The sequence below is a fragment of the Chiloscyllium punctatum genome, chromosome 1, assembly GCF_047496795.1.
Source record: "Chiloscyllium punctatum isolate Juve2018m chromosome 1, sChiPun1.3, whole genome shotgun sequence".
Classification (NCBI taxonomy): Eukaryota; Metazoa; Chordata; class Chondrichthyes; order Orectolobiformes; family Hemiscylliidae; genus Chiloscyllium; species Chiloscyllium punctatum.
The window spans coordinates 49825763-49853137 of NC_092739.1; the positions used below are offsets into that span (position 1 = coordinate 49825763).

General features: G+C 40.5%; 1 protein-coding gene across 13 annotated transcripts in view; it reads right to left on the bottom strand.

Moving 5' to 3' along the window:
• LOC140463132 (prominin-1-A-like) overlaps window positions 1-27375 on the bottom strand; it is a 277560-nt gene that overhangs the window by 66149 nt on the left and 184036 nt on the right. For all 13 annotated transcript variants that reach the window (XR_011954618.1, XR_011954626.1, XR_011954624.1 and 10 more), the window contains 4 exons: window positions 26773-26854; window positions 16784-16930; window positions 8387-8458; window positions 347-439 (listed from right to left, as the gene is read on the bottom strand). Coding sequence is in view for 4 of the 13 variants with exons in the window: in XM_072557201.1 (XP_072413302.1) it covers window positions 347-439; window positions 8387-8458; window positions 16784-16930; window positions 26773-26854 (394 nt within the window). In the remaining 9 variants the exon portion in view is untranslated. The remainder of the gene's footprint in view (window positions 1-346; window positions 440-8386; window positions 8459-16783; window positions 16931-26772; window positions 26855-27375) is intronic.

Sequence of the window (27375 nt, forward strand, 5' to 3'; positions counted from 1 at the left end):
AAAAGTGTAAGCAGTGAAGGGATGGAATAAGACCTAACTTCATCAAATGCTGTTCAGCGGCTACCTCTAATTGACCATCAAAGAGCAGGACATCTGCTGCTGGGGTCCTTGATTTCAAAGATGTCCTTACTGTCTAATCTCAGCATTTGAGCAGCACTATATTAATAAGGTGGGCCTTCCCCAAAACAGCTAATGCAGGTTTTTCTCACCACCTGTCCAGGCAAAATCAAAACACTTTCACTTCTGTTAAATAATGCTCATTTTCTCAAACAGAGTATACTACAGATGCACAAGCACAAGCTTAAAGGTTTTTTGCATAAAAAAAGTTTCTCTGTACTTTTCTTACCAAAGTTTGTTCAAGTGGTATAACTTGCTGGTTGTGGATTGCTCGAATATTGTTTACATGGCCTCTTAATGCATTCGCCAGGGCTCCTGCAGGCTGAAAATGTTCAATATTATGATGAGAGAGTTAAACAGTGGAAGGAACATTAAATATGAATAAGTCTTCTGCCTCAAAAATGCATTCCAATGTAGCAATGATGGGGTTATGATAGGGTTAGGAGTGATATTACAAATATATGCTGGTTATGCCAAACATTTACAATAATGGTTTTCTGTAAATTACTGATTTTAGCTTTTCATTATTTTAGGACAGATGGGTTCTTATCAGCTGTATGCACCAATTTACAAAGGTTATAAGACACAAAGACAATATTAACTGGATGACCAGAAATTGATTCAAGAGCAGTCAGTATTCCAAAGACAGGATTCTATTAACCTCAAAATCACTGAAATTTCAACGCACAATTCTCCTTCCATCTAACCTAGAATCACAGAGCACAGAAGAAAACTATTTAACTCGTGCAGGATTCTGAGTAATCCAAGATGGAAGACGGGAAAAATTTGTGGCTGTAAGAGCTGCTCTGATGGAAGTATTTTCAGTGTTGGAGCTGATTTCATTGAATGCTAGGAGCAGTAATTACTGTTTTATAAGCTGTTGTACTGTTTTGGAACTTTGGGAAAAAAGGTCAGAACAACAGCACTTTAAAGTGAACTTGCAGCATGGGTTGGTACCTGGGACTTTGATGTTGTGGCCATTTCAGAGACATGGATAGAGCAGGGACAGGAATGGTTGTTGCAGGTTCTGGAATTTGGATGTTTCAGTAAGAACAGAGAGGATGGCATATGAGGCAGAGTGGTGGTGGTGGTGAGGGGGTGACGGGGGGTGGCATTGTCAGCCAAGGACAGTATTACAGTAGCAGAAAGGATGTTTGAGGACTCGTCCACTGAGATAGTATGGACTGAGGTTAGAAAAGGTAAAGGAGGTCACCCTCTTGGGAGTTTGTAAATTAGCATCCAATTAGTTCCAGAGATGCAGAGGAAAAGATAGCAAAGATGATTCTGGATAGGAGCGAGAGTAACAGGGGAATGTTATGGGGGCCTTTAATTTTCCAAATATTGACTGGAAATACTATAGTTTGAGTACTTTGGATGGGTCAGTTTTTGTCCAATGTGTGCAGAATGGTTTCCTGACACAGTCTGTAGACAAGCCAACAAAGGGTAAGGCCACATTGGATTTCATACTGGGTAATGAACCTGGCCGGGTGTTAGATTTGGAGGTAGGTGAGCACTTTGGTGATAGTGACCACAATTCAGTTACGTTGACTTGAGATGGAAAGGGATAGGTATATAACATCGGGCAAGAGTTATTGCTGGGGGAAATGCAATTAGGATGTGATTAGGCAAGATTAGGGATGCATAGGATGAGAAGGAAACTACAGGGGATTGGCACAATTGAAATGTGGAGCTTATTCAAGGAACAGCTACTGCATGTCCTTGATAAGTACTTACCTGTCAGGCAGAGCGGAAGTGGTCGAGCGAGGGAGCAGTGGCTTAAGAAGTTGAATCGCTTCTCAGGAGGAAGAAGGTGGCTTATGTTAGGATAAGACGTGAAGGCTTAGTTAGGGTACTTGAGAGTTACAAGTTAGCCAGGAAAGACCTAAAGAGAGAGCGACGATCAGCCAGGAGAGGACATATGAAGTCACTGGCAGGTAGGACCAAGGAAAAAGCAAAAGCTTTCTATAGGTATATCAGGAATTAAAGAATCATTCAAGAAAGTTTAGGGCCAATCAAGGGTAGTAGTGGGAAGTTGTGCATGGAGTCCAAGGAGATAGGGCAAACGCTAATGAATTTTTTTTGTTAGCATTCACACTGGAAAAAGACAACATTGGCGAGGGGAATACTGAGATATAGGCTAATAAACTAGAAGGGATTGATGTTCGCAAGAAGGAGGTGTTAGCAATTCTGGAAAGTGTGAAAATATATGAGTCCCCTGGGCCAAATGGAATTTATCCTAGGATTCTCTGGGAATCCAGGGAGGAGACTACACAGCCTTTTGCTTTGATCTTTATGTCGTCATTGTCTGCAGGAGTAGTGCCAGAAGACTGAAGAATAACAAATGTTGTCCCTTTGTTCAAGAGGGGAGTAGAGGCAACCCTGGTAATTATAGACCAGTGAGTTGTGGGTAAAGTGTTGGAAAGGTTATAACAGATAGGATTTATAATCATCAAGAGAGGATTGAGTTCATTAGAGATAGTCAACACTGTTTTGTGAAGGGTAAGTCGTGCCTCACAAACCTTATTGGGTCCCTTGAGATGGTGACCAGGCATGTATAGGAGGGTAAAGCTGTTGATGTGGTGTATATAGATTTTAGTAAGGCCTTTGATAAGGATTCCCACGGTAGGCTATTGCACAAAATACGGAGGCATGGGATTGAGGGTGATTTAGCGGTTTGGATCAGAAATTGGCTATCTGAAAGAATACAGAGGCTGGTGGTTGATGGGAAATGTTCATCCTGGAGTTCAATTACTAGTGGTGTACTGTAAGGATCTGTTTTGGGGCCACTGCTGTTTGTAATTTTTAAAATTGATCTAGATGAAGGTGTAGAAGGATGGGTTATTAAATTTGCAGATGACACTAAGGTTAGTGGAATTGTGGATAGTGCTGAAGGATGTTGTAGGTTACAGAGGGGCATAGATAAACTGCAGAGCTTGGCTGAGAGGTGGCAAATGGAGTTTAATGCAGAATAGTGTGAGATGATTCACTTTGGAAGGAATAATAGAAATAAAAAGAGTACTTGGTTAATGGTAAGATTCTTGGTAGTGCAATGAGCAGAGATATCTCGGGTCCATGTACATAGATCCCTGAAAGTTGCCACCTAGGTCGATAAGGTTGTTAAGAAGGTATCGGGTGTGTTAGCTTTTATTGGTAGAGGCATTCAGTTTCGGATACTGGATTAGTGGTGCTGGAAGAGCACAGCAGTTCAGGCAGCATCCAACGAGCAGCGAAATCGACATTTCGGGCAATAGCCCTTCATCAGGAATAAAGGCAGTGAGCCTGAAGCATGGAGAGATAAGCTAGAGGAGGGTGGGGGTGGGGAGAGAGTAGCATAGAGTACAATGGGTGAGTGGGGGAGGAGATGAAGGTGATAGGTGAAGGAGGAGAGGGTGGAAATGACCTGGGAGTTGCAGTGGGAGAGGGACTCCCTGAGATTCTTGTAGAGAGAGGAGGAAAATTTCTTCAAGGCAGGCATCCTTGCACCACTAATCCAGTATTTGCTTTCCAGCATCTGCAGTCATTGTTTAAAATCAATGAGGTAAAAACCAGGGAAATATAGACTGGTGAGCCTGACATCAGTGGTGGGAAAGTTGTTGGAGGGAATCCTGACAGACAGGATCTATATGTATTTAGAAAGGCAAAGACTGATTCAGGATAGTCGACTTGGCTTTGTGTGTGGGAAGTCGTGTCTCACTAACTTGACTGAACGTTTTTAAGAAGTAACAAAGAGAATTGATGAGAGCAGAATAGTGGATGTGATCTGGAGGGGCTTCAGTAAGGCCTTTGACCAGGCTCCTCAAGGCAGACTGGTTAGGAAGGTTAGATCACACCGAATAGAGGGAGAACTTGTTAGTTGGATACAGAACTAGCTCAAAGATAGAAGGTAGCAAGTGGTGGTGGAGGCTTGTTTTTCAGACTGGAGGCCTGTGATCAGTGGTGTGCCCCAAGAATCAGTGCTGGGTCCACTACCTTTCGTCATTTACATAAATGATTTAGATGTGAACATAGGAGGGACGGTTAATAAGTTTGCAGGTGACACTAAAATTGAAGGTGTAGTGGAGAGTGAAGAAGGTTACCTCAGAGTACAATAGTATCTTGATCAGATGGACCAATGGGCCAAGAAGTGGCAAATGGAGTTTAATTTAGATAAATGTGAAGTGTTGCATTTTGGAAAGGCAAATCAGGGCAGGACTTATACATTTAATGGTAAGATTGTGGGAAGTGCTGCTGAACGAAGAGACCTTGGAGTGCAGGTTCATAGTTCCTTGAAAGTGGAGTCCCAGGTAGATAGGATAGTGAAGGTGGTGTTTGGTACGCTTGCCTTTATTGATCAGTGCATCCAGTCTAGGAGTTGGGAGGTCATGTTGCAGCTGAACAGGACATTGGCTCGGCCACTTTTGGAGTACTGCATGTAATTCTGGTCTCCCTTCTAAGGGAAGGATGTTGTGAAACTTGGAAGGGTTCAGAAAAGATTTAAAAGGATGTTGTCAGGGTCGGAGGGCTGGAGCAATAGGCTGGGCTATCTTCCCTGGAGTGTTGGAAGATGAGGAGTGACATTATAGAGGTTTATAAAGGCACATGGATAAATGAGCAAGGTCTTTTCCCTGGGGTGGGGGGAGTCCAAAAGTAGAGGGCATAGGTTTAAGGTGAGAGGGGAAGGACATAAAAGGGATCTAAGGGGCAGCATTTTCACAAAGAGGGTGGTGCATGTGTGGAATGAGCTGCCAGAGAAAGTGGTGGAGGCTGGTACAATGACAATGTTTACAAGGCATCTGGGTGGATGTATGAATAGGAAGGGATACGGGCCAAATGCTGGCAAATGGGACTAGATTTATGTAGGATATCTGGTCAGCATGGACGAGTTGGACGGAAAGGTCTGCTTCCGTTCTGTAAATCTCTATGACTATTTGTCACTGGTTTGAATTAAATGATTACTCCCCATAGTCTTGTAGTCATTTTCTTTCCAAATATAACCAAATCCTGTTAGAAAACATAGCACTGAAACTGCCTTACCACCCTTTCAGGTATGTCATTCCAGATTATTTTACTTTTTAAAAAACTGCACATTTGGATTTTAAATTTTCTCTGAAGCTATTGACATTTGTTCATTGATGCTAAATGAAAGGGCATCAATGCACATCAAGTTTTATCAATGAATTGTTAGGTAACTACCCATACTTCATATAATATTGTATTTATTTACAATCTTTAATGGAATAAGACATTCCAGAATGTTTCACAGCAGCATTATAAAGCAAAGTACAACACCCAGACCACATAAGGGGTTATTACAGCAGGTAACATTAATTTAGTCAAGCATGTAGGTTGTAAAGAATGTTTTATCGGAGCAAAGTGAAGTAGAGAAACAGAAAGATTCAGGGAGAGAAATACAGTGCTCAGCATCTATGCAACTGAAAGCACAACAATTAGTGGTGGAGCAATTAAAGTTAGGGATGCTCAGAAGGCAGAAATTAGATGAATGCAGAAATCATGGAAAATTGCAGGGTTGGAGTAGATTACAGAAATATAAAGTGCCATGGAAAGTTCTTAAAATGAGGCTGAGAACTATAAGAACAGTGAGTGTGGGTTAGTGAGCACAAGATTGATGGTAGACAGGACTATACTTATGTTAGAGTGTGGGTAGCACTGTGGAGAATCAGCAGCAATACAGATAAGCCAATGTGAAATCAGCGATGTTAAGGGTATGGGGTTCAAAGCCCGCTCAGCTCACTATTAAATTTGACATAAGGTCATGAATAGTTTGGTTCAGCCTTTGGTGGCTGTCAGGAAGAGAGCTGGAATCAGTGATGAGGGAATAGAGTTTGCAGTGGAAACTTCAATTCCTTATCCAGTACAAGATGCCAGAGAAAGTCTGGCAATTTAGAGACAAAAAGGATGCTTAATGAGGTAAAGCTGTTTATTCAAGATCTTGAAGGTCTGTCCTGGAGAGTTGTGTCATAACATATTTGAGTAGATTGATTGAAAATAAATTTTTATACTGATGTTTTTCAGATCATCTCATTGAAGGTAGCATGTAGACATGAAGTTGGAGGGCACCAAGGATAGGATCCTCGGGGGATACCACAGAAATGGGAAGAAAATTCATTGATGGCAATTCTCTGTCAATGATTAACTACATAAGAATGGAACAGATGAGAGCAGTTCCACCTAACTGGACAACAGTAGAATGACACCTGAGTAAAATGAAGCATCAGACAGGTTAAGAAGGATAGGGAGGGATAAGAAACTTTTGTTGCTACAGAGGATGTAACTTGTGACTTTTAGAAGAGACATTTTGGTGCTACAATGGAGCAGATACTTGATCGGAGATTCAAACAAAGTCCTGGGGCTGATGGGCAGAATTTGGTAGGCAACAACATATTCAAGGCTTGGGAAGAAAGTGGGTCTGGAGGTGGGATAGCAAATTGCAAGGACAGAGGATTTGTTTAGTGAGAGCAGGAGTGGCAGTGACAATTTTAAAAGAGAGGGACCCATTAATAGCAGCTCACATGGGCACCATGAAATAAAGTCAAGAAGTCAGCAGTTTGCTAAGAATAAATTTGAGGGTGCAAGAGATAAGTCTCATGTTCAAGATGAGGTTAGACAGGGCTAAAAATAGGGTAAAAACTTAGCGTTTAGTGTTAAGGCAGGAAGAAACTTTACATCAAGTTGAGACTGGCATGTTCATGCAAGCAAAACTGTAAACAGTATATTCAGCATAGATATAGATGCACCAAGAAACTCTGAATCTATGGTAATTTATTTCAAAATTTTCAGATTGTTATTTTATATATTAATGTCCTAAAGGATTTTTAAACTTATTAAGGATAAAAAGATGAATTATAAAAATGTTATGCCAAATATAACTTTTTGAGTAAACAACTTCATATCTGTAGATAAAATAAAACAAATTGCTGTGGATGCTGGAGATTTGAAATACACACAAACAAATTGCTGGAGAAACTCAGCAGGTCTGGCAGCAACTGTGGAGAGAAAACAAAGTTAGCTTTGAGTTCAGTGACCAATATTCGGTTCTGATGACAATTCTAGACCTGCTGAGCATCACTTTCTGTTTTATATGTTTCATATGTGTCGGAGTTGACCTGTGAAACCAAGTGTATCCAGAGCCAAGGTGTTCTTTCTGGCCCAAATATTTATCATTCTTAGTATTTTGTGAATTTGTATTTGCATACAAATATCTATAGAATAGTAGAAAGCAATGAAAAGTAGGTTAGTGTTCATTGTAATTGTTAGATTTCTCTCATAAAGGAGCACAGACCAAGCCATGAAACCAAATTTCCAGGTGTACACAGAGTAGAAAAAGATTCAATCACCAGTTTGCAGTAAGTTAACTAATTGTAGGTTGGGTACCACTAATGGTTCACAACTTGCCATCACTATGCTTAAATCAGTGGTGAATTTCAAGAAAAAACATTCATGGTTCTAACTTTTTGCTGCTACCCCAGCACTTAAATGGACTCAGGTGCCAAGTATCAGAGAGTGCTAACTGAACTGCAAAGCTTGTCCAGACGAATACTCACTTAAGATATCGGAAGAGCAACAGGTGCCCATCCATCCCTACTTGCCACTTTCAAGAGGAAACAAAGGAGTGGAAAGTTGACTTTAATAAGGGAAACCACGCTAGAGATATTTCTTAATGTTAGTGATAAAGAGTTTTTCTCAACAGATAATTACTTTGTAATCCAACAGACAATTTGTAAAACCTTACGTAATCATGTCACCACTGGGAATTGACACGGAAAGAACCTTATAGAAAGCACAATGCAGTCACATTAATCAGGATTACATTTCCTTTGTAGGATAATATTAACTTTTAGAATCCACAAGTCTCTGCTGCAATAAAGAAAGTAAGCTTAGCTTGTGATCTTCAAAAAAACACAATTACAATTTAATAGTTCCTGGTACTGCACCACAGTAATCCAGAATAAGTTGCCTATTTCATAAAATGTAATTTCCACCACTATCAAAAGAAAAAATATTTACATAAAAAATTTGCTCATACAAATTACAAAAATTTAAATGAGTAAAGATGGTAGCAATTGGCATACAGACTAAAAAATATGTTAATTGCACGGCCATTAATTTATTTTTAGTTATCAGTAATAGTATCAAATAAATAACTCACAGGAATCTGAAAATGTATCTGTTTTCATATGAAAAGGTAAGTAAATACAACTCTATTTGAGTACCTTTCTCTTTCCCCACTGTCTAACTCAAATTGTATCCAGCTTCCAAAATCAAAACATACCAATGAATTCGCTTTTGCCTCTAGATCATTTGCAAATGTGCGAAGGTCTGCCTTAACCACACTTTTCTTGAGCTGAAAAATTAAGAGAAATAAACATTGAAGTGAGCTTATTAGACAGTGCTAAAGTGTACCTTTGCACAAAAGCAACAATGTCTGCTTAATGGACAGATACTCTACAGAGGTATGTAAAATTATTTTCTTGGATTTCACATGTTTTTTTCACATGAATGATCGATAACTCACTCTAGAATTCAGTTCCACTATCCAGCTTAGGTCATAAGTACTATTACATTTCAAACACAGAGAATGCTGAAGAAACTCAACAAGTTCTTCAGAATGAGAGTCATATCAGACTCAAAACATTAACTGTTAATTTCCACAGAAGTTGCTAACCTTGCTGAGTTTCTCCAACATTATCTGTATTTGGTTCAAATTTCAACCATCTGCAGTATTTTGTTTTTATTTGACTGTTATGACTCACTATGGTTGCGCACTGGATATTATGCTCCAATGTTCCCTGAGTCATCACAAATTCAAGGCTAAAAAAGTACACAAAATGCCCTGATATACCTTAGATATAGATTGATAAAACATATGGACCTGGTTTCTGTATTAAAGAAGAAGGACTATTTATTACAAATACTTGTAGGGTTACATTGTACTTTGCTCAAAAACTGCATACATTCATGTAGAACTCTGAGCTCAAAAACTACATGAATTCATGTAAAACTCCATTATCTCACTTTTTATATTAGAATCAATCTAAGCATCATGGTATAGACAGAGAACACAGGGGGCCAACACCTTCAACATATTGTCTAGCTATCACCATTGTTAACAGCTAACCCGAGAATGCAACTTTTTAACAAAAAGGTTTTGTGTTTACACATGAAAGAAGTGAAACTATCATGGTATTCTAACAGATGAAAGGCTTAACAGACAATCAATTTTTCAATGTATAATTTCAGTTACATCACACTGTAAATTTTTGCTATAAATTTTGTGTTACGTTTGAGCCCTCCACTATCACCTGATGGAGCATCGCTCCGAAAGCTAGTGTGCTTCCAATTAAACCTGTTGGACTATAACCTGGTGTTGTGTGATTTTTAACTTTGTACACCCCAGTCCAACACCGGCATCTCCAAATCACCCAACCTGCACATCTTTGGATTGTAGGAGGAAACTGGAGCATCCAGATGAAATCCACACAGATACAGGGAGAACGTGCAAACTCCACATAGACAGTTGCCAGAGGCTGGAATTGATCCTGGGTCCCTGGCGCTGTGAGGCAGCAATGCTAACTACTGAGCCACTGTGTCATCCAACAGTGATATTGTTGCCCTGGCGGAGATTCGAAGAGCAGGCTGCTAAGGGAAAAAGGTGGTGATTACACCTTCTCCTAGAGAGTAAAACCGAAGGATCAACCCAGGACACATGGAATTGGATTCAACATCAAGAATGAACTCATCAACCATCTCTTGAAGCTCCCAGTTAGCATCAGTAATCATCTCAGGACTCTCCATGTACAACTTGCCAAGAACCAGCAGGCAACGGTCCTATGTGCCTATGCCCCAGTCGTTGATGCCATAGATGAGTCCAAAGAAGGCTTCTAGTCCACTCTAGGCACCATTCAAGACACACCCCTATGAGCTAAAATTATCCCTCTTGGAGACTTCCACCAGGATTGGATAGGATGCAACCTTGGAAAAGAACCAAAGAAAAAAACTCAAGAATTGCAAATCCAATGGGATTCTCCTGTTCAGAAAATGTGCTGAACACCAGCTAGTCATTGCCAACACATTGTTCCACCTAAAAGACAAGTTCAAGATCTCTTGGAGGCATCCATGATCAAAGCACTGGTTCATGATTAATTACATCATCATTCGATCCCAAAACCAAACAAATGTTCTCATTACAAACCAGTGCAGCCAACTGCTGGACAGACCACTGGCTGACCCACTCCTCAATGTCCATCTATACCACCAAAAGCAGCTGAAGACAAAGAACTTGTCCAGAAAAATGCTCATTATTGAGGGCTTCAAGAGTCAAGTAGACTAGCAAACTTCCAGCGATGTCTTCACCAATACATTCAAAGAGTTCATTTTAATGTAGTGGAAGAAATATGGAAATGTCTGAATATAGCCATCACCTCATGCTATGAAGAAGCCATTGGCTACATCATCAAGAAACATGAACCATTCTGGTCACATCATCCAAGACCTCATCAACAAGAAGAGGAAAGTTTTCTGTGCTGGCAAATCATCACCAGTGAGGTAAAAAGGAGAACTCGTCAAACAGCAAAGTTGGAGTTACAAAGAAGTGGACTGGGAAATCTAATAGCTGGAACTCTTTGCTGACAAGCATGACACCAGGGTTTCTTCAGTGCTACTGAGGCACCAAACAGTCTAAACCGCCTCTTTGCTTCAAAGTACTGTAGAGTAAGGATGGAACCCTTTTGAGGACAGAAAAAAAAAATCAGCTTTTGATGGAGAGAACACTTCAAAATACTTCTAAGCTGTGATATAATCATAGGTGAGGACATGTTTGAGGCAATTCCCCAACTCCCCATCAAAGATGGCAGAAGTTGAAGCCACCATTGGATCCATAAAGAATGGAAAAACTATAGGAATGCATGGGGTTCCAGCAGATATTTTCAAACTTGGATGAGTAGAGAGATTACTCATTATCTCCATCAACTGTTCTTGAAAATCTGAGACAAAGAAGAAATTCCTGCTAGTCTCAGGAATGCAGTCCTCACCACCATCTTCAAAAATGGAGACAAAGTGGACAATGGAAACTACTGTGGAATCGCCCTACTCTCTATTGCTATGAATATCATCATTTGAATCCCTGGCTAGGTATCATCTCCCAGTCTCTGCAGAAATTCTTCCTTGAAGCCAGTGTGGATTCAAACCAAACTGTGGAATTGTTGATTTGATTTTCACTGCTCATCAACTCCAAGGGAAATGTCAGGAACAAACCAAACCACTCTATATGGCAATCTAATCCAGGATTTTGACGCAGTCAATTGGGAAGTGCCCATGGTGTTGGAGGTAGGATATCAGCATAGATAGGGAATTGGTTATTTTTAAAAATTCATTTGTGGGACTTGAGCATCGCTGACTGGCCAGCATTGATAGTCCATCCCTATTTGCCCTTGAGAAGGTGGTGGTGAGCTGCCTTCTTGAATCGCTGCAGTCCACTTGCTGTGGGTTGACCCACAACGCTGGTAGGGAAGGAATTCCAGGAATTTGACCCAATGACTGTGAAGTAACAGAGATATATTTCCAAGTCAGAGTGGTGAGTGGCTTGGAGGGGAACTTGCAGGTGGGGTGTTCCCAAGTATCTGCTGCCCTTGTCCTTCTAGATAGAAGTGGTCGTGGATTTGGAAAGTGCTGACTAAGGATCTTTGATGAATTTCTGCAGTGCATCTTGTGGATAATACACACTGCTGCTACTGATCACCGGTAATGGAGGGATTGAATGTTTGTAGATGTGGTGCCAATCAAGCGGGTTGCTTTGTTCTGGATGGTGTCAAACTTCTTGAGTGTTGTTGGAGCTGCACCCAACCAGGCAAGTGGGGAGTATTCCATCACACTCCTGACTTGTGCCTTGTACATGCTGGATAGATATTGGGGTGTCAAGAGTTGAGATACTTGCGCAGTATCCCTAGTCTCTGACCTGCTGTTGTGGCCACTGTGTTTATGTGGTGAGTTCAGTTGAATTTCTAGTCAATGATAACTCCAAGGATGTTGATAGTGGAGGATTCAGTAATGGTAATACCGGTGAATGTCAAGGGGTGGTACTTAAGAGTGTCTCTCATTGGTGATGGTCATTGTTTGGCAAATATGTGGCACAAATGTTACTTGCCACTTGTTGGCCCAAGTCTGAATATTGTCCAGATCTTGTTGCTTTTGAGCACGGGCTGCTTCAGTATCTGAGGAGTCGTGAATGGTGCTCAACACTGTGCAATCATTGGTGAACATCCCCACTTCTGACCTTATATCAGAGGGAAGGTAATTGACGAAGCAGCTGAAGATTGTTGGGCCTAGGGACTCCTGCAGCGATGTCCTGGACCTGCGATGACTGGCCTGTCACAACCACAACCATCCTCCTTTGTGCCAGGTATGACTCTAACCAGCAGAGTGTTTGCCCCCTGATACCCATTGATATCAGTTCTGCCAGGGCTTCTTGATGCCATACTCAGTTAAACGCGGCCTTGATGTCAAGGGTGTCACTCTCACCTCACCTCTGGAATTCAGCTCTTTTGTCCATGTTTGAACCAAGGCCGTAATGAGATCAGGAGCTGAGTGACTTTGGAAAAACCCAAACTGGGCATCACTGAGCAGGTTGTTGCTGAGCAGGTGCTGCTTGATAGCACTGTTGATGATACCTTCCATCACTTTATTGATGATGGAGAGTAGACAGATTGGGAGGTAATTGACCTGGTTGGACTTGTCCTGCTTTTTGTGTACAGGACATACCTGGACAATTTTCCAACATTGTCAGGTAGATGCCAGCATTATAACTGTACTTGATTAGCTTGGCTAGGGGAGCTGCAGGTTCTGGAGCACACATCTTCAGTACTATTGCCAGAATGTTATCAGGGCCCATTGCCTTTGCAGGATCCAGAGCCTCCAGCCCTGTCTTGATATCCTGTTGAGCGAATCAAATTGATTGGTGCCTGGTATCTATGATGCTGGGGACCACTGGAGGAGCCCGATATAGATCATCCACTCTAAATTTCCGACTGAAGATTGTTGTGAATGCATCAGCCTTATCTTTTGCACTCATGTGCTGGGCTCCTCTATCACTGAGAATGCGGATACTTTTGGAGCAGCCAATGGGGTTCTATAGGGATCAGTGTTAGGACCACAACTATTTTATAATATACATTAATGACTTGGAAGAAGGAAGTGAATTTACTGTGGCCAAATTTACAGATGACACAAAAATAGGTGGAAAAGCAGGTTGTGAGAAGGATACAAACAAGTTACAGAAAAATATTAATAGGCTAATTAAGTGGCCAAAGAAATTAGCAAATGGAGTATAATGTGGAAAAATGTGAAGTTGTTCAATTTGAAAAGGTGAACAGAATATTTAATGAAGAAAAATGCAGAAACATGCAACACAAAGGGACTTAGGGTACTTGTGCATAAAACAGAAAATTAGTACACAGGTTGGCAGCAGATAATCAAGAAGGCTAATGGAATATTGGACCTTATTTCAAAGGGGTTGGAGTATAACAATAGGGAAATCTTATTGAAACTGTACAAAATGATGGTGAGGCTATATCTAGAGTGTTGTGAGCAGTTTTGGACTTATTTAAGAAATGATATCATTTCATTGGAGGCAGTTCAGAGAAGGTTCACAAGGATGAATTCTGAAGAAGGATCACTGGACCCGAAGTGTTAACTCTGTTTTCTCTCTACATATGCTGCTAGACTTGCTGAGTTTTCCAGCATTTTTTTTTTCACTCAGATAATCCTTAATATGAAGAGATTGTCTTATCAGCAAAGGCTAAATAGGTTGGGACTCTACTCAATGAAGATTAGAAGAATGAGAGGTGATCTCATTGAAACACACAGGAGCTTGACAGGTAAATGCTGAAAGGGTGTTTCCCCTCATGGGAGGGTCTAGGACAAAACTACATAGTCTCAGATTAAGGGGGTACCAATTTAAGACTGAGATGAGGAGGAATTTGTTCTCTCAGAGTTGAAAATGTTTGGAACTTCTTGCTATGCAGAGCTGTGGGGCTAAGTCCTTGTATATATTTAAGGCTGGATAGATTCTTCATCAGTATGAGAACTGAAAGATTATTGGGAAAACGCAGGAAAGTGGACATGAGGAATGTTCGATCAGCCATAGTCATATTGAATGGCATAGCAAGGAAGAGCGGTTGAATGGCTTACTCCTGTTCCTATTTCTTATCATCGTCTTATGGATACTTTCTAAAGGATGGATGAAAACCTTTTCAACTTCAATTCGTTAAAATCCAAGAAGAAGATGCCACTTGTGGAGCTTCAGCATGCAGACGACAATGTCAGCTCCATTCTGGGAACAGAATCTTCAAGTTTCATTTAACGCCTTTGAGAAAACATACCAAAGAATTGGTCTCAGCCAATCTCAAGAAGACTCAAGTCCTTTACCAACGCTTCCAAGGGAAGTTCCAGTCCATCCTTCTATTAAGATCAATAGAGAAATCGTCCCAAAAATGGAACATTTTCACTATCTGGGGAGCCTCCACTCATCTAAGGCTGTCATCAATACAGCAATTCAACACGACATCCAATCTACAAGCACCTCTGTTGGATGCCTAATGATACTGTGGGATCTGTGCTTAAATCAAGAGGCCTTTGTATAAGGCAGTTATCCTTCCAGCTTTTCTATATGGCTCCAAAACTTGGATTACATATAGATGCCACCTCAAGGCTCTTGGGAAGTTCCATCAATACTGCTTAAGATGGGTCCTCCGCTTGAGCTGGGAGGACAGGCGTATTAACGTCAGCATCCTCAAAGAAGCCAATAGCACCAGTATTGAGGCCATGATCATCCAAAACCAACTCTGCTGGGCCGGCTGCATGCTTAGGATGCTTGAGAAAGAAACTGAAAGCAAATCTTATTTGCCAAGCTCAAGAAAGATACCCAAAGGAAGACAAAAGAAACGTTTCAAAGACTTCCTGAATTCTTCCCTCAAGAAATGCAACATAGATATCAACACATGGGAGATCCTAATTCAGAAGAAATTAACTTGGAGGAACCTTGGGTATGAAGGGACACAATTCATTGAGAACACCTGTCAGCAGGAGGAGGTACAAAATGGGTACCAGTGAACTCAAGGCCAAAGCTGGGAAATGCCTGCCAAATGTCTGGTTGGAGTTACAGTTATAGGATCAGACTCATCAGCTGCATAAGGATCCTCAGAATCCATGTCTAGTGACATAAAATTTCCTAGATGGACAATCATACTCATTAACGAGTGATTGACAATGACATCCATGCAGAAAACATTTCCCTCAAACCACTTCACAGAGGTGCAATCAGAAAGAAACCAACAACCAACCAAACAGTAGACGTGAATACGTGAACTGAAAACTTGGTCAAAGAACCAGTTTATATGGTGTTATATCTGTAGAAGATGGCTCCCTGGTAACAAATCTAGCTAACATAGGGCTTCATGGAAGGAAGAAAAAGGGCTCAAGGATAAATCTCTGGGGGGCCAGCAAAGGAAGGAAAGCAAATCTACTGTGTGCATTGTTTTTAAATAGATAGATAAAATTGGAACTAAGCCAGTGCTAGTCGTCAGAGGTATGTTTTATCATGTTGAAGGCTGCAAAGAGGCTGAGCATCATGAAAAGGCATAATGCACTATGTTTACTTTGATAGACACCTCTATCTGCCAGTTAAAGGACTGGCTATCTTTCTGATGCGACAAACCAAGGACACATTTTGAGAGATTCAAACATGGAACACTTGAAAAGATGAGGAAAGTTTTGATGGAGGAAAGTCAGAAATGAGGAAGTAGTTTGCAAAGACAGAGAAAAGCAGTTGAATTAGCATTTCTGGAAGAGCATTTTGTTTTTAATTATAGTCAAAACCTCATTTTTTAAGTGATAAACGTAAATATGTTAGATTTATTTTCTATGTATCTACCTAAATTTCACAGTCCTCCAGATTTGAATTCTATCAAATTAAGATTTAGAAGAAACCAATGAAAGAAAATATTGGTTACAAGATATTTTGAATGAAGGAAACTGACCTAAGTCACTCTATAAAATTGCAAGGGAAAATAAATGCCAATCAAAAGGCAAAGAAATTGGGAAAGGGTAACTGAGAAGTTGGTCAAAGAGCAAAATGACTGGAAGGAACAGAGCTTGGGACCTGTGCAATAAAATAAGCAACACCAAGGATATGGCCAAGGGATGGCAAATGTATAAGATCAAAATCAGAAAAATACAGAATCTGGGTGGTTGGACTGCATTAAATTAAATAATGCAAAACTATACAAAATGCATACAAAAGAGAAGAATTACATTGTGTATGAGGAACTATTTCACAGGAGGCAAAGAAAAAAACTTTCATTTTTAACACACAGATTCCTTCGATTAATCATTTAAATCTTGATTTTCAGGATGAATACCTAACTAAACTTGAAAATTCTGACATAATAAAAACTGTTTAAACATCATAATCTAAGAAAATGAATGGCACCATTAGCTTCAATTATATTTAATTTGAATAATCATACCAATGACATGAAGCGAGATGGAGTTGTTTATCATTTTAAGAAAACATAATTAAGCGATTTGATTTACAGTGTACACAATTCAAATCACATGGCATTTTGCAACTGGAATATCATCATTACCTAGAAAATTCAAAACAATAAAGTATTACCTCAATGAAGTAGGCAGTGAAATCAACTGTGTCAATGCCAGTTTCACCAAAATCATGAAGACTGTTTTTGGCTTCCTCATCCAATATTACTATATTACTTAAATTCACATCAATCTTTGCGAAACTCTCAGTCAGACAAGTTGCATGCTGAAAAATAATCATCAATTTAATAAATATGTTTTATCTACATACAAAGTTCACAGTATTAAAAAACCAGGATTACAGTTTCCTCACTTGGTTTGTTTTTGGCAGAAGTAAAATAGGTAGCCGACCATCTTCCTGCCCATCTCATAGTTGGTCCCCATAAAACTAGGGAGAAGGGTTTAAAGGCCATCCAGCCTCAAGTCCATTGAAACCCTTAACTGTCCAATTATATGGCAGACCTCTATGTGCCTCCAGTGTAATATTACACCAAGCAGTTGAAAATGGGTGAAATGTTAAAACTGGTGTGGAAGAAAGAATGGAAGGAAGATTGGTACTACCTTCAGAGAATAGCCTGAGACACCCCACCTAAGATCATTACCTTCACTTTATGCCTCCCCATTTGCCCCTCAAACTCTGGGAGTGAAATTCTTAAAATGTCAGGCAAGTTTAAAGCCAGCACATAGAAAGTCCTGTGAGAGAGGGACTAGTGCTGGACCTAATTTTAGGGAAAGAAGCTGGGCAAATGGTAGAAGTGTCAGTGGGGGAAAATTTCAATGGTAGCGAATCTAACAGTCAAATTTAAAGTAGTCATGGAAAGGAAAAAGATAGACCAGAAATAAGGGTTCTGAACTGGGAGTTGGGCATTTTAAATATAAGACATGATCTGATCAAAGTGGACTGGGAATAGTTACTTGTTAGAAAGTCTACATCACAGCAGTAGTTGGCTTTCAAAAAAGAAATAACTAACATGTTTCTGTAATGATGAAGGGTGGACTAACAAGTCCAGAGAACCTTGGAAATTGAGGAATGTACAGGATTTGATGAGGGCAGAGGGAAGAGAGTTCACAACACTGGAAGACCCAAAAGGCACGTAAAAAGTGAAGAGAGATTTTTAAAAGAAACATTACGAAAGCAAAGCAGGGATATGAAGAACATTGGTGGGCAAAACACAGAAAATCCGAAGGCATTTTAAATATATATTAAGGGCAAGAGAATGACCAGGGGAAGTATAGGGACCATGAGAAATCAAAGTGACAATCTGTATGTGTAACTGGAAAACATCAGTGAGGTTTTAACTGAGTACTTTGCACATGTATTCATGATAGAGAAGGACAATGTAGGTACAGAAATCATAGAGACAACAGTTTAGTGGTGTTACTGCTAGATTATTAATCCAAAAACTCAGCTAATGTTCGGGAACCTGGGTTCAAATCCCGCCATGGCAGATGGTGAAATTTGAATTAATAATAAAAAAAATCAGGAATTAAGAATCAACTTACAACTATGAAACCAGTGTCAATTTTCAGAAAAACCCATCTGACTCATTAACATCTTTCAGGGCAGGAAATCTGTGATTCCAGACCCAAAGCAATGTGGGTGACTCTTAACTGCCTTCTGAAATGGCTCAGCAGCCACTTTGTATTATACACTTCAAAAAAAAGTCTCAAGAAAAAAAGAAATGAAACTGGATGGACTACCACACAACACATAGGCACTGAAATAGACAATGGCAGAAACACTCCTGTTGACCCGACAACGTCCTCCTCATTAACAGTTGCGGCTGAATGCCAGAATTGGGAAAGCTGTATCTCAGATATGACTGTCACCACCCTTGGATATGCCCTGTCCCACCAGCAGGACACAACCAGCAGAACAAGTGGTACAGTGGTCCACAGTCAGGAGGGTATTGCCTTGGGTGTCCTCAACAATAACTCCAGACCTAATGAAATCTCATGGCTTCCAGTTAAACATGATGGGTATTCCCATTCAGTCATTTTCCAGCAATTTTTGTAACCAGAATGTTCCTTGTTATGAAGAGATTGCTTTATCACAAAAGACTGAACAGGTTGGGATTCTACTTACTGAAGTTTAGAAGAATGAGAGGTGATCTCGTTGAAACATATAGGAATCTTAAGGGGCTTGATAGAGTAAATGCTGAAAGGATGTTATCTCTCATGGGATAGTCAAGACCAGAGGTCACAGTCCAAACAACCTAAATCTTCTATTGACAAGGAAACCTCCTGCTGATTAGCACGTATTCCCTCAGCTAATGAATCATGTTGAACAACACTTGAAGGAGGCATCAAGGGTGGTAAGGGAACAAAATGTCCTCTGGGTTCAAGATGTCAATGTCCACCAACAGTGGCCCAGCAGCAACATTATGCATCAAGCAGGTCGAATTCTAAAGGATATATCTGCTAATCTGGGTCTACAGGTGGTGAGGAAACCAACAGAAGGTAAAAACATACTTGACCTCATCCTTACCATTCTGCTAGCTGCAAACGTATTTGTCTGTGACAGTATCAGTAAGAATAACCACCAGGCAGTCCTTGTGGAGACAAAGTCTAACCTTCAGATTGAGAATGCCCTCTGATTGTATTGTGCGGCACTATCACCATGTTAAATGGGACAGACTTTGAACAGATTCAGTAGTTAATGACTGAGTATCCTTGAGACATTGTGAGCCATCTACTGTAGCAGAACTGTACTCCAGCACAATCGTAAACTCGACCTGACATATCGCCCACTCAACCATTACCATCAAGCCAGAGGATCGACCCTGGCTCAGTGAAGAGTGCAGGAAGGCATGCCGACAGCAGCACTGGACAAACCTGAAAATGAGGTGTCAATCTCGTGAAGCTCCCAAAAAGGACTACTTGCATGCCAAGCAGCATAAGCAGCAAGTGACAGACAGAGCTAAGAGATCCCACAACCAATGGATTAGAGCTAAGCTCTGCAGCCCTGCCACATTCAGTTGAGTGGTGGTGGGCAATTAAACAACTCACTGGAGGAGGCGGCTCCACAAATATCCCCATCTGCAATGATGGAAGAGCCCAAAACACAAGTGCAAAAGATAAAGCGGAAGCATTCACAGTAATCTTCAGCCAGAGCTGCCAAGTGGATGATCCATCTCAGCCTCCTCCAGTGGTCCCCAGCAAAAACAGATACCAGCCTTCAACCAATTTGATTCACTCCAGTTGGAGGCATTGGATACTGCAAAGACTATGGGGCCTGACAATATTTCTGCAATACTATTGAGAACTTGTGCTCCAGAACTTAGAAGAAGTGGCATTCATGCCACACAAACGTCAGGCAATGACCATCTCCAATAAGAGGTAATCTAACTGCCACCCCTTGACATTCAATGGTATTACCATTACTGAATCCCACACTATCAACATCCCTGGGATTACTATTGACCAGAAACTTAACTGGACTCATCACATAAACACAGCAGCTACAAGAACAGGTCAGAGGTGAGGAACACTGCAGTCAGTATCTCACTTCCTGACTCCCAAAATCTGTCCACTATTTACAAGGCACAAGTCAGGAGTGTGATGGAATATTCCCCACTTGCCTGGTTGGATAGAGGCCCAATAACATCAAGAAGCTTGACACCTTCCAGGACAAATCAACCTACTTGATTAGCTCTCCATCTACTCTCCCTCCACTCCCTTCACCACCAACACTCAGTAATAGCAGTGTGTACTATCTACAAGATGCACTGCAGAAATTCACCAATGGTCCTTAGACAGGATCCAAACCCTCAATCACTTCCATCTCGATGGATAAGGGCAGCGGATACATGGGAACAGTACTACCTGCAGGTTCCCCTCCATGCCCCTCACCATGGAAATATATCATCATTCCTTCACTGTCACTTCATCAAAATCCTGGAATTCCATCTCTAAGGGCATTGTGGGTCAACCAGCAATAGATAATGGTATCGCCACTAGACTAGGAATCCAGAAACAGGTACAAGTAGTTCTCCCATAACACTGTAATTGCATTCCAGCGAAACCTCGCGTATAGAAAATCACTTAATAGAAATAAACGGGGCCTATGGGAAAAAGTGACGTTAGAGGCAGAACAGCAAAACATATTACTCTCAATCACTCAAAAATCACCCAAAAGTCAAAGGCAAAGTATATCACAGCCCAGATGAAGGTTGAAATCATATTATTAATAAAACAAAAGGAGGTTTAACAGAACATTTGAAAAATCTAAGAAATCTGCTCTGTGTACAGTACCTCTCACAGAAAACTGCTCTGTTAGCAACTGGCATCAGCGTATGTGCAGAATGGCATGGACACCGGCATCAACAGTGAGCTTGCACAGAATGGCACAGACATTGTAGCATGCGCAGAACAAAGCACGCAAACTGATCCCACTAGAATCGTGCTATTGCCAACGGAAGTAAGTGTTCTTGAAAATACCGTTCCCTAATACTTCAGCTTAAAAATTCCTCCAGGGCAGCTGGTGGAATGTGAATTCAATAAAATGGAATTTGATTTCAATAAAAATCAGGGATTAAGAGTCTAATGATGACCACAAAACCATTGCTGATTATTAGGATAAACCACCTGGTTCACTAATATCCTTTAGGGACAGAAATTTGCCATCTATGGATTTCACGCCATTCATGGATGAATTTTAAAAGATGATATTTTGAATGAAGGAAACTGATCCAAGTCATTCTATTAAACTGCAAGTGAGTATGAATGCTGACTAAAAGGCAGAAAAATTAGGAAAGGGGAACTGAGAACTAGGTTGACGTAATAACATTTCAACTGTTCATCCAAATACTTTTCATAGGTTGAGGTTTCCCGCTTCAACCATCTTTCCAGGCAGTGTATTCAAGAGAAGAACTGATATATACTGGAGCAAATTACAGTTGAGAGGGAGGCACTATTAGCAGTTTATAGTGGGCTTAAAATTGGGTACAACCTCAGACCCATTGAGATATATCTCTGGCTACTGTGGGCAGCAAGGGAGGAGATTTCAAGGGTCCTGGCATTCATTTAAAAATCCTCCCTGGCCATAGGAGAGGTGTTAGAAGCGCAGAGGATAGCAAATGGTGTATCATTATTCAAGAAAGATTGCAGGAAAAACCATGGAAGTTACAGGCATGATGGTCTAACATCAGAGATAAGGAAACTTTTGGTAAAAATTATGGAGGACAGAATTAATCCCCACAAGGAGAGGCAACAGTTCATCAAGAATAGTCAGCATGGCTTTGTCAGAGGGACATTATGTCTTACAGATCTGATTAAATCTTTGAGGTGGTGACTACATGAGTAGCTGAGGATAGTGCCATTGATATAGTTCATAAAATGTTTTCACAAAACCTTCCATGGGGGACTGGTGAAGGTGGCCATTGGATTTAGGGCAAGTAGGCAAAATGGATCCAAGTATGGCTTAATGTCAGGAGGTAGAGAGAGAGAGAGACAGTTGAAAGTTGTTTTTGTGACTCAAAGCCTGTGTCCAGTGACAGACCATGTGTTCAGGATGGTTTGTTGCCTCCCTCGTACCAGGGTTAAGGATGTTTCTGAGGGGGCACAAGACATTGAGTAGCCGGAGGTCTTGGTACACATTGGTAGTAATGACAGGCAGGAAAAGAGATGAGGTCCTGCAAAAGGAGTTCAGGAAGTTAGGTAGCAAGTTGAAAAGCAGAAACTCTAGAGTTGTAGTCTCAGGATTACTCCCTGTGCCACATGTCAGTAAGGTTAGGAATAAGAAGATAGTGCAGTTAAATATGTGTTTGTTTGCAAGGAGATTTGCTAGTGTCACTCAGCAAGATTTAAACAGGTTTTGACAGAAAGGTGGAAACTACAGCAATGGGTCAGTGAGTGAAATGGCTGAGGAGGAGTCTGAGACTAATGCCAGTAAGAATAGAGCGAAGAGCAGAAAAGGAGTGTTTACTGAACATGGCAGGATTAGTGGTCTAAAATATATTTGTTTTAATGCGAGTAGAATGATAATTAAGGCAGATGAAGCTAGAACTCTTCTATTTATTCATTTGTGGGATGTGGTGGTGGAAGAAGCCGACGTAGCAATCAAGTGGGTAATATTAGTCCGGAACTCTAGTTTTGTGGCAGCTTTTTGAGGGTTAATCCACATCTGGCCAGGTGATTAGAGTTAATATTCACATGAAAGTGAAGAATAAGGATGGCAAGATTTGGGAATCTTGAATGACAAGTGAAATTATGAGCTTAATCAAAAAAACGTGTACATAAGAATTAGGAAACTGAAGACAAAGCACTTGAGGAATATAAAGAAAGTAGGAAAAAACTTAAATAAGTAATTAGGAGGGCTAAAGAGGGGGCCATGAAATTACATTGGCAAATAGAATTGAGGAAAATCCTAAGATCTTTTGTAGATATATAAGGAGCAAGAGGTGAGCTACGGAAAGGGTAGGTACACTCAAAGATAAAGGAGGAAATTTATGCTTGAGGCCAGAGGATGTGGGTGAGATCCTTAATGAATACTTCACATTGACATTCACAAAAGGAGAGCACATGGTGGATGGTGAATCTAGAGAGGCACATGTTGATATTCTAGGGCAGGTCGATATAAAAAAGATGTTGGGTGTTTGGAAAAGCATTAAGGTAGTCAAGTGAGATCTATCCTTGAATACTGAGGGAGGTGAGGGAGGAAATTGCTGGGGCCTTGTACAAAATCTTTGTATCCTCTTTAGTCAAAGGAGAGGTCCCAGATGACTAGCGAATAGCCAATGTTTGTTCCTTTGGTAAAGAAGGGCAACAGGGATAATCTGAGAAATTACAGGCCAATGAGCCTTACAACAGTGGTAAAGTAATTATTGCAGAAAATTCTTATACATATTTCATGAAATATGGACTTATGATCAATAGACAGCATGGCTTTATGCAGGGAGATCATATATCAAAAATTAATTTGAGTTTTTTTTGAGAAAGTGACAAAGATGATTGATTAAGTCAGACCTGTGGATGTTGTTGATATGGACCTTAGCAAGGCCTTTTACAAGCTCCCTCATGGCGGGCATGATACAAAAGGTGAAGTTACATGGGATCTGTAGTGAGCTGGTAAGATGGAAATTTAACTAACATTGGTGACAGGAAGTAGCTGTGGAAGGGTATTTTTCTGGCTAGGAACCTATGACCCGTGGTGTTCTGCAGGAATCAGTGCTGGGACCTCTGTTGTTTATAAATGATTTGGAGGAGAATGTAAGTAGTGTGATTAGTAAGATTGTGGAAGACAAAAAGGCTGGGGGAACTGCAGATAATGTGGAGGATTGCCAGAGGATGCAGCAGGATATAAATAGAGACTTGGGCAAAGAAATGGCAAATGGAACTTAACCTAGACAAATGCGAGGTGATGCAAGATCTAATGCAGGACAGTAAATTGTAGAGCCCTTAGAAGCTTTAACATATAACAGGATTTAAGCGTGCAGTCCACAATTCCCTGAAAGCAGCTGCACAAGTGGATAATGTTGTCACATGCTTGCTTTCATTGTTCGGGACATAAAGTAAAATTGACAAATCATGTTGCATCTGTATAGACTTTTAGTTAGGCTACATAGTGTACAGTTCTGGTCACCACACTACTAGGAGGATGTGGAGGCTTTGGAGAGGGTGCAGAAAAGCCTTACCAGGATGTTTTTGGGTTTGAAGGGTATTACTTATGAGCAAAGTCTAGACAAATCTGGTTTGTTTTCACTTGAGTGTTGGAGGCTGAGGGAGGACCTCATAGAAATTTACAAAATTATAAGAGGTATGGATAATTGGAATCCTTTTCCCACATTAGAAATATCAATCAGTACGGACACAGTATTAAGTTAAAAGGGAGAAGGTTTAAAGGAGATTTAAGAGACAAGTGTTTTACACAGAGAGTGGTAAGTACCTGGAATGCACTGCCAGAAGAGCCAATAGAAATAGATACAACAGTAAGGTTTAAGAGTCTCCTTGACAGATGAATAGGCAAGGAATAGAGGGATAGGGTCCACATAGAGGCAAGGGGTTTTTGCATGAGAAAGGCATCATGTGTCAGTGCAGGGACCAAAGAAGCCTGTTAGCGAACTGAAGGGCCTATTCCTGTCTGTACGGTTCTTTGACAGCATAAAAGAGCTGGTCAGATGGAACAGTGGCAAATGGAACTCAATCCTGAAAGGAGTGATATGATGCAATCTGGGAGGCTTAACAAGGTAAAGCAGTAGTGATGAATGGTAGGACCCTGGGAAATACAGAAGATCAGAATGGCCTTGGTGTGCATGTTCATAGATCCTTGATGGCGAAAGGAGAGATGGATAATATGGTCAAGATGATACATGGTACACCTGCCTTTATTAATCAACGCATTCAATACAAGACCATGGAGACTATGATGGAGCTGTATAAGACATTAGACTGCAACTGATGTACTGTGTGTAGTTCTGCTCTCCACACTACAGGAAGGATATGATTGTTTTGGAAAGAGTACAGAGGAGATTCACCAAGATGTTACCTGGATTGAAGTATTTCAGCTGTGAAGGGGGACTATCTAGGCTAGGACTGTTTATCTTAATGCCAGGAAGACTGAGGAGGAATCTGATTGAGGTGTGCAAAATTATAAGGGACATAGGTAGCAGAGATAGGAAGAAATGTTTCCCTTTAATAGAGTCATCAATAACCAACATATGCTAAAGGTTAGGGCAGGTAGTTTAAAGAGGACTTAAGGAAGAATTTTTTTTTCAAACAGAGGGTAGTGAATATCAGAAAAAATGGCAGAGGCAGAAACCATCCTAATATTTAAGATTGTGTGCTCTACATCTCTAAGACTCTATGATATTAAGTACTTAGATGAACACTTGAAACACCACAGCAACAATGCTACAGGCCAAGTGCTGGACATTAGGACTAGAACAGATTGCTGCTTAAAACTACACTGACATGAAGGGCTGAAGAGCCTCTTTCTGATATTTAAATACTCTACGGCTAATACTATAAAGTATGAATTAACAAGGTGGCCTAAAATGCTCAAAATACACAATGGCAAAAGGCAATCGCATTCCTGAAAGTCCATAAATGGCTGGGAAAAGTCATAGGGTGAGCAACCAGAGATAAACCACTCTGAATATGGAATTGTCAGAATTTCTGAGAAACCGCTCCACCATAGGCTGGTTCTCTCTCACAATTACTGCTGATTATGAACGCAGCCGCAGCAAATACAGAAAAAAGGCCGCCTGTGATTAAAGTAGCATAGAGAGGGTGATTGCTGCAACTGAATATAGCACTAATTCTGCACTGGGATTGTGAGATTGCATGGGCTGTGGCCTGGGGAGTGTAACCAGCAGGGGGTGAAGTGGCAGCAAATCTCGGATTCCAAGGAGGAGATGAGTCATATGGGGAGCAAAACACTGCGAGTGGTGGTACAGGGGATCTATGGTCATGGTAGGAAGAATTTGCTTATAATCAAGCACCACTACTACATCAGTCTTTGACAGAGCATAAGTACAATTTAGGAAGTTCCACCTTGCACTACGAGTGATTAAATAGAATTGTCAGTTTATACTGAGATCATGGATCTTTTTTGTGCACTGTGTCTCATTTGGAGGTGCCAAACTTCTGTTACTGATTCTCTTGACGACACCTATCCATGTATGATTTTATATAGAGCTTCTCCTTCTTTCATCAATCCATAGGAGAGCTTGCCTCACTAGCGATCCTCAGATCCCACAATGGACCACCAGATAAAAATTAAAGACCAGAGGCAGATGGATAGAGGTGACAGGGGATCTGGTGTGGTAATAATCTAACCCAAATTTCCTTTCCATTTCTGCAGATGCTTCAGCTTCAAAAATCCAAGTGCTCCTAAGCTAGTGCAACTCAATTTACAGTCCCTTTAATTAGAAATCCTCCCTTTGACAGAAAAGACATCATCCCACCTGCCATTCCTAAGTTGTTAGGAAGCCTGAATGTAGAAACAGCCCATAAGAAAATCAGATTTCTAAACCAAGAAAAGGCCTGCATTCCATAGGAATTAAGTCATCAAGAATCCACCCAGGTTTAATTATTCTGCTTAGAGATGACAAGAATGCTCTTACTTACTCCACTGAGATTTACACGATCCATGTTGAATAAGTATTGTAGTTGTAAAGCTGAATAAATGCCTTCATTTTTGCGGCATTTGCTGTTTAAAATTAAAATAAAAAAACTTATTTAGTGCTTATACCTCATGCTTTTTACACATATTTATGCACAAAATGGCTCTGGGAGAATAAAAGTCATAACTCCTAATTTGCATAATGCTATACTTGGACATTTGCACAATGTCATTCTATCTTAAAAGAATGTTAACTAATATTTATATTTAAAGATTGTACAAATATGAATTAGTAAAATGATTATAGAATTACAAATGAGAAAAGCCCTTCATTGTTGCCTTTCCAAAGTCCTTGGAAAAAGAACAATGGCAAATACAGTTAAAAAAAAGGTTGGATGCAATTGGTTAATACTGTTCACAGATAAGTAGTTACATTCAGTGCAAAAGTGAACAATTGCCAAATTATGACTTTTTAACACCTTCAGTATGGAAGAATATCCTAGCTATGAAGCTGATAGGTACAAACCCCAAAAAGTTGAAAGACCCCAGAAAGATATTAGTGAAGACATTGTGCTGTTAATGGCTTTGTCAGCCACAGTAAATAGCTT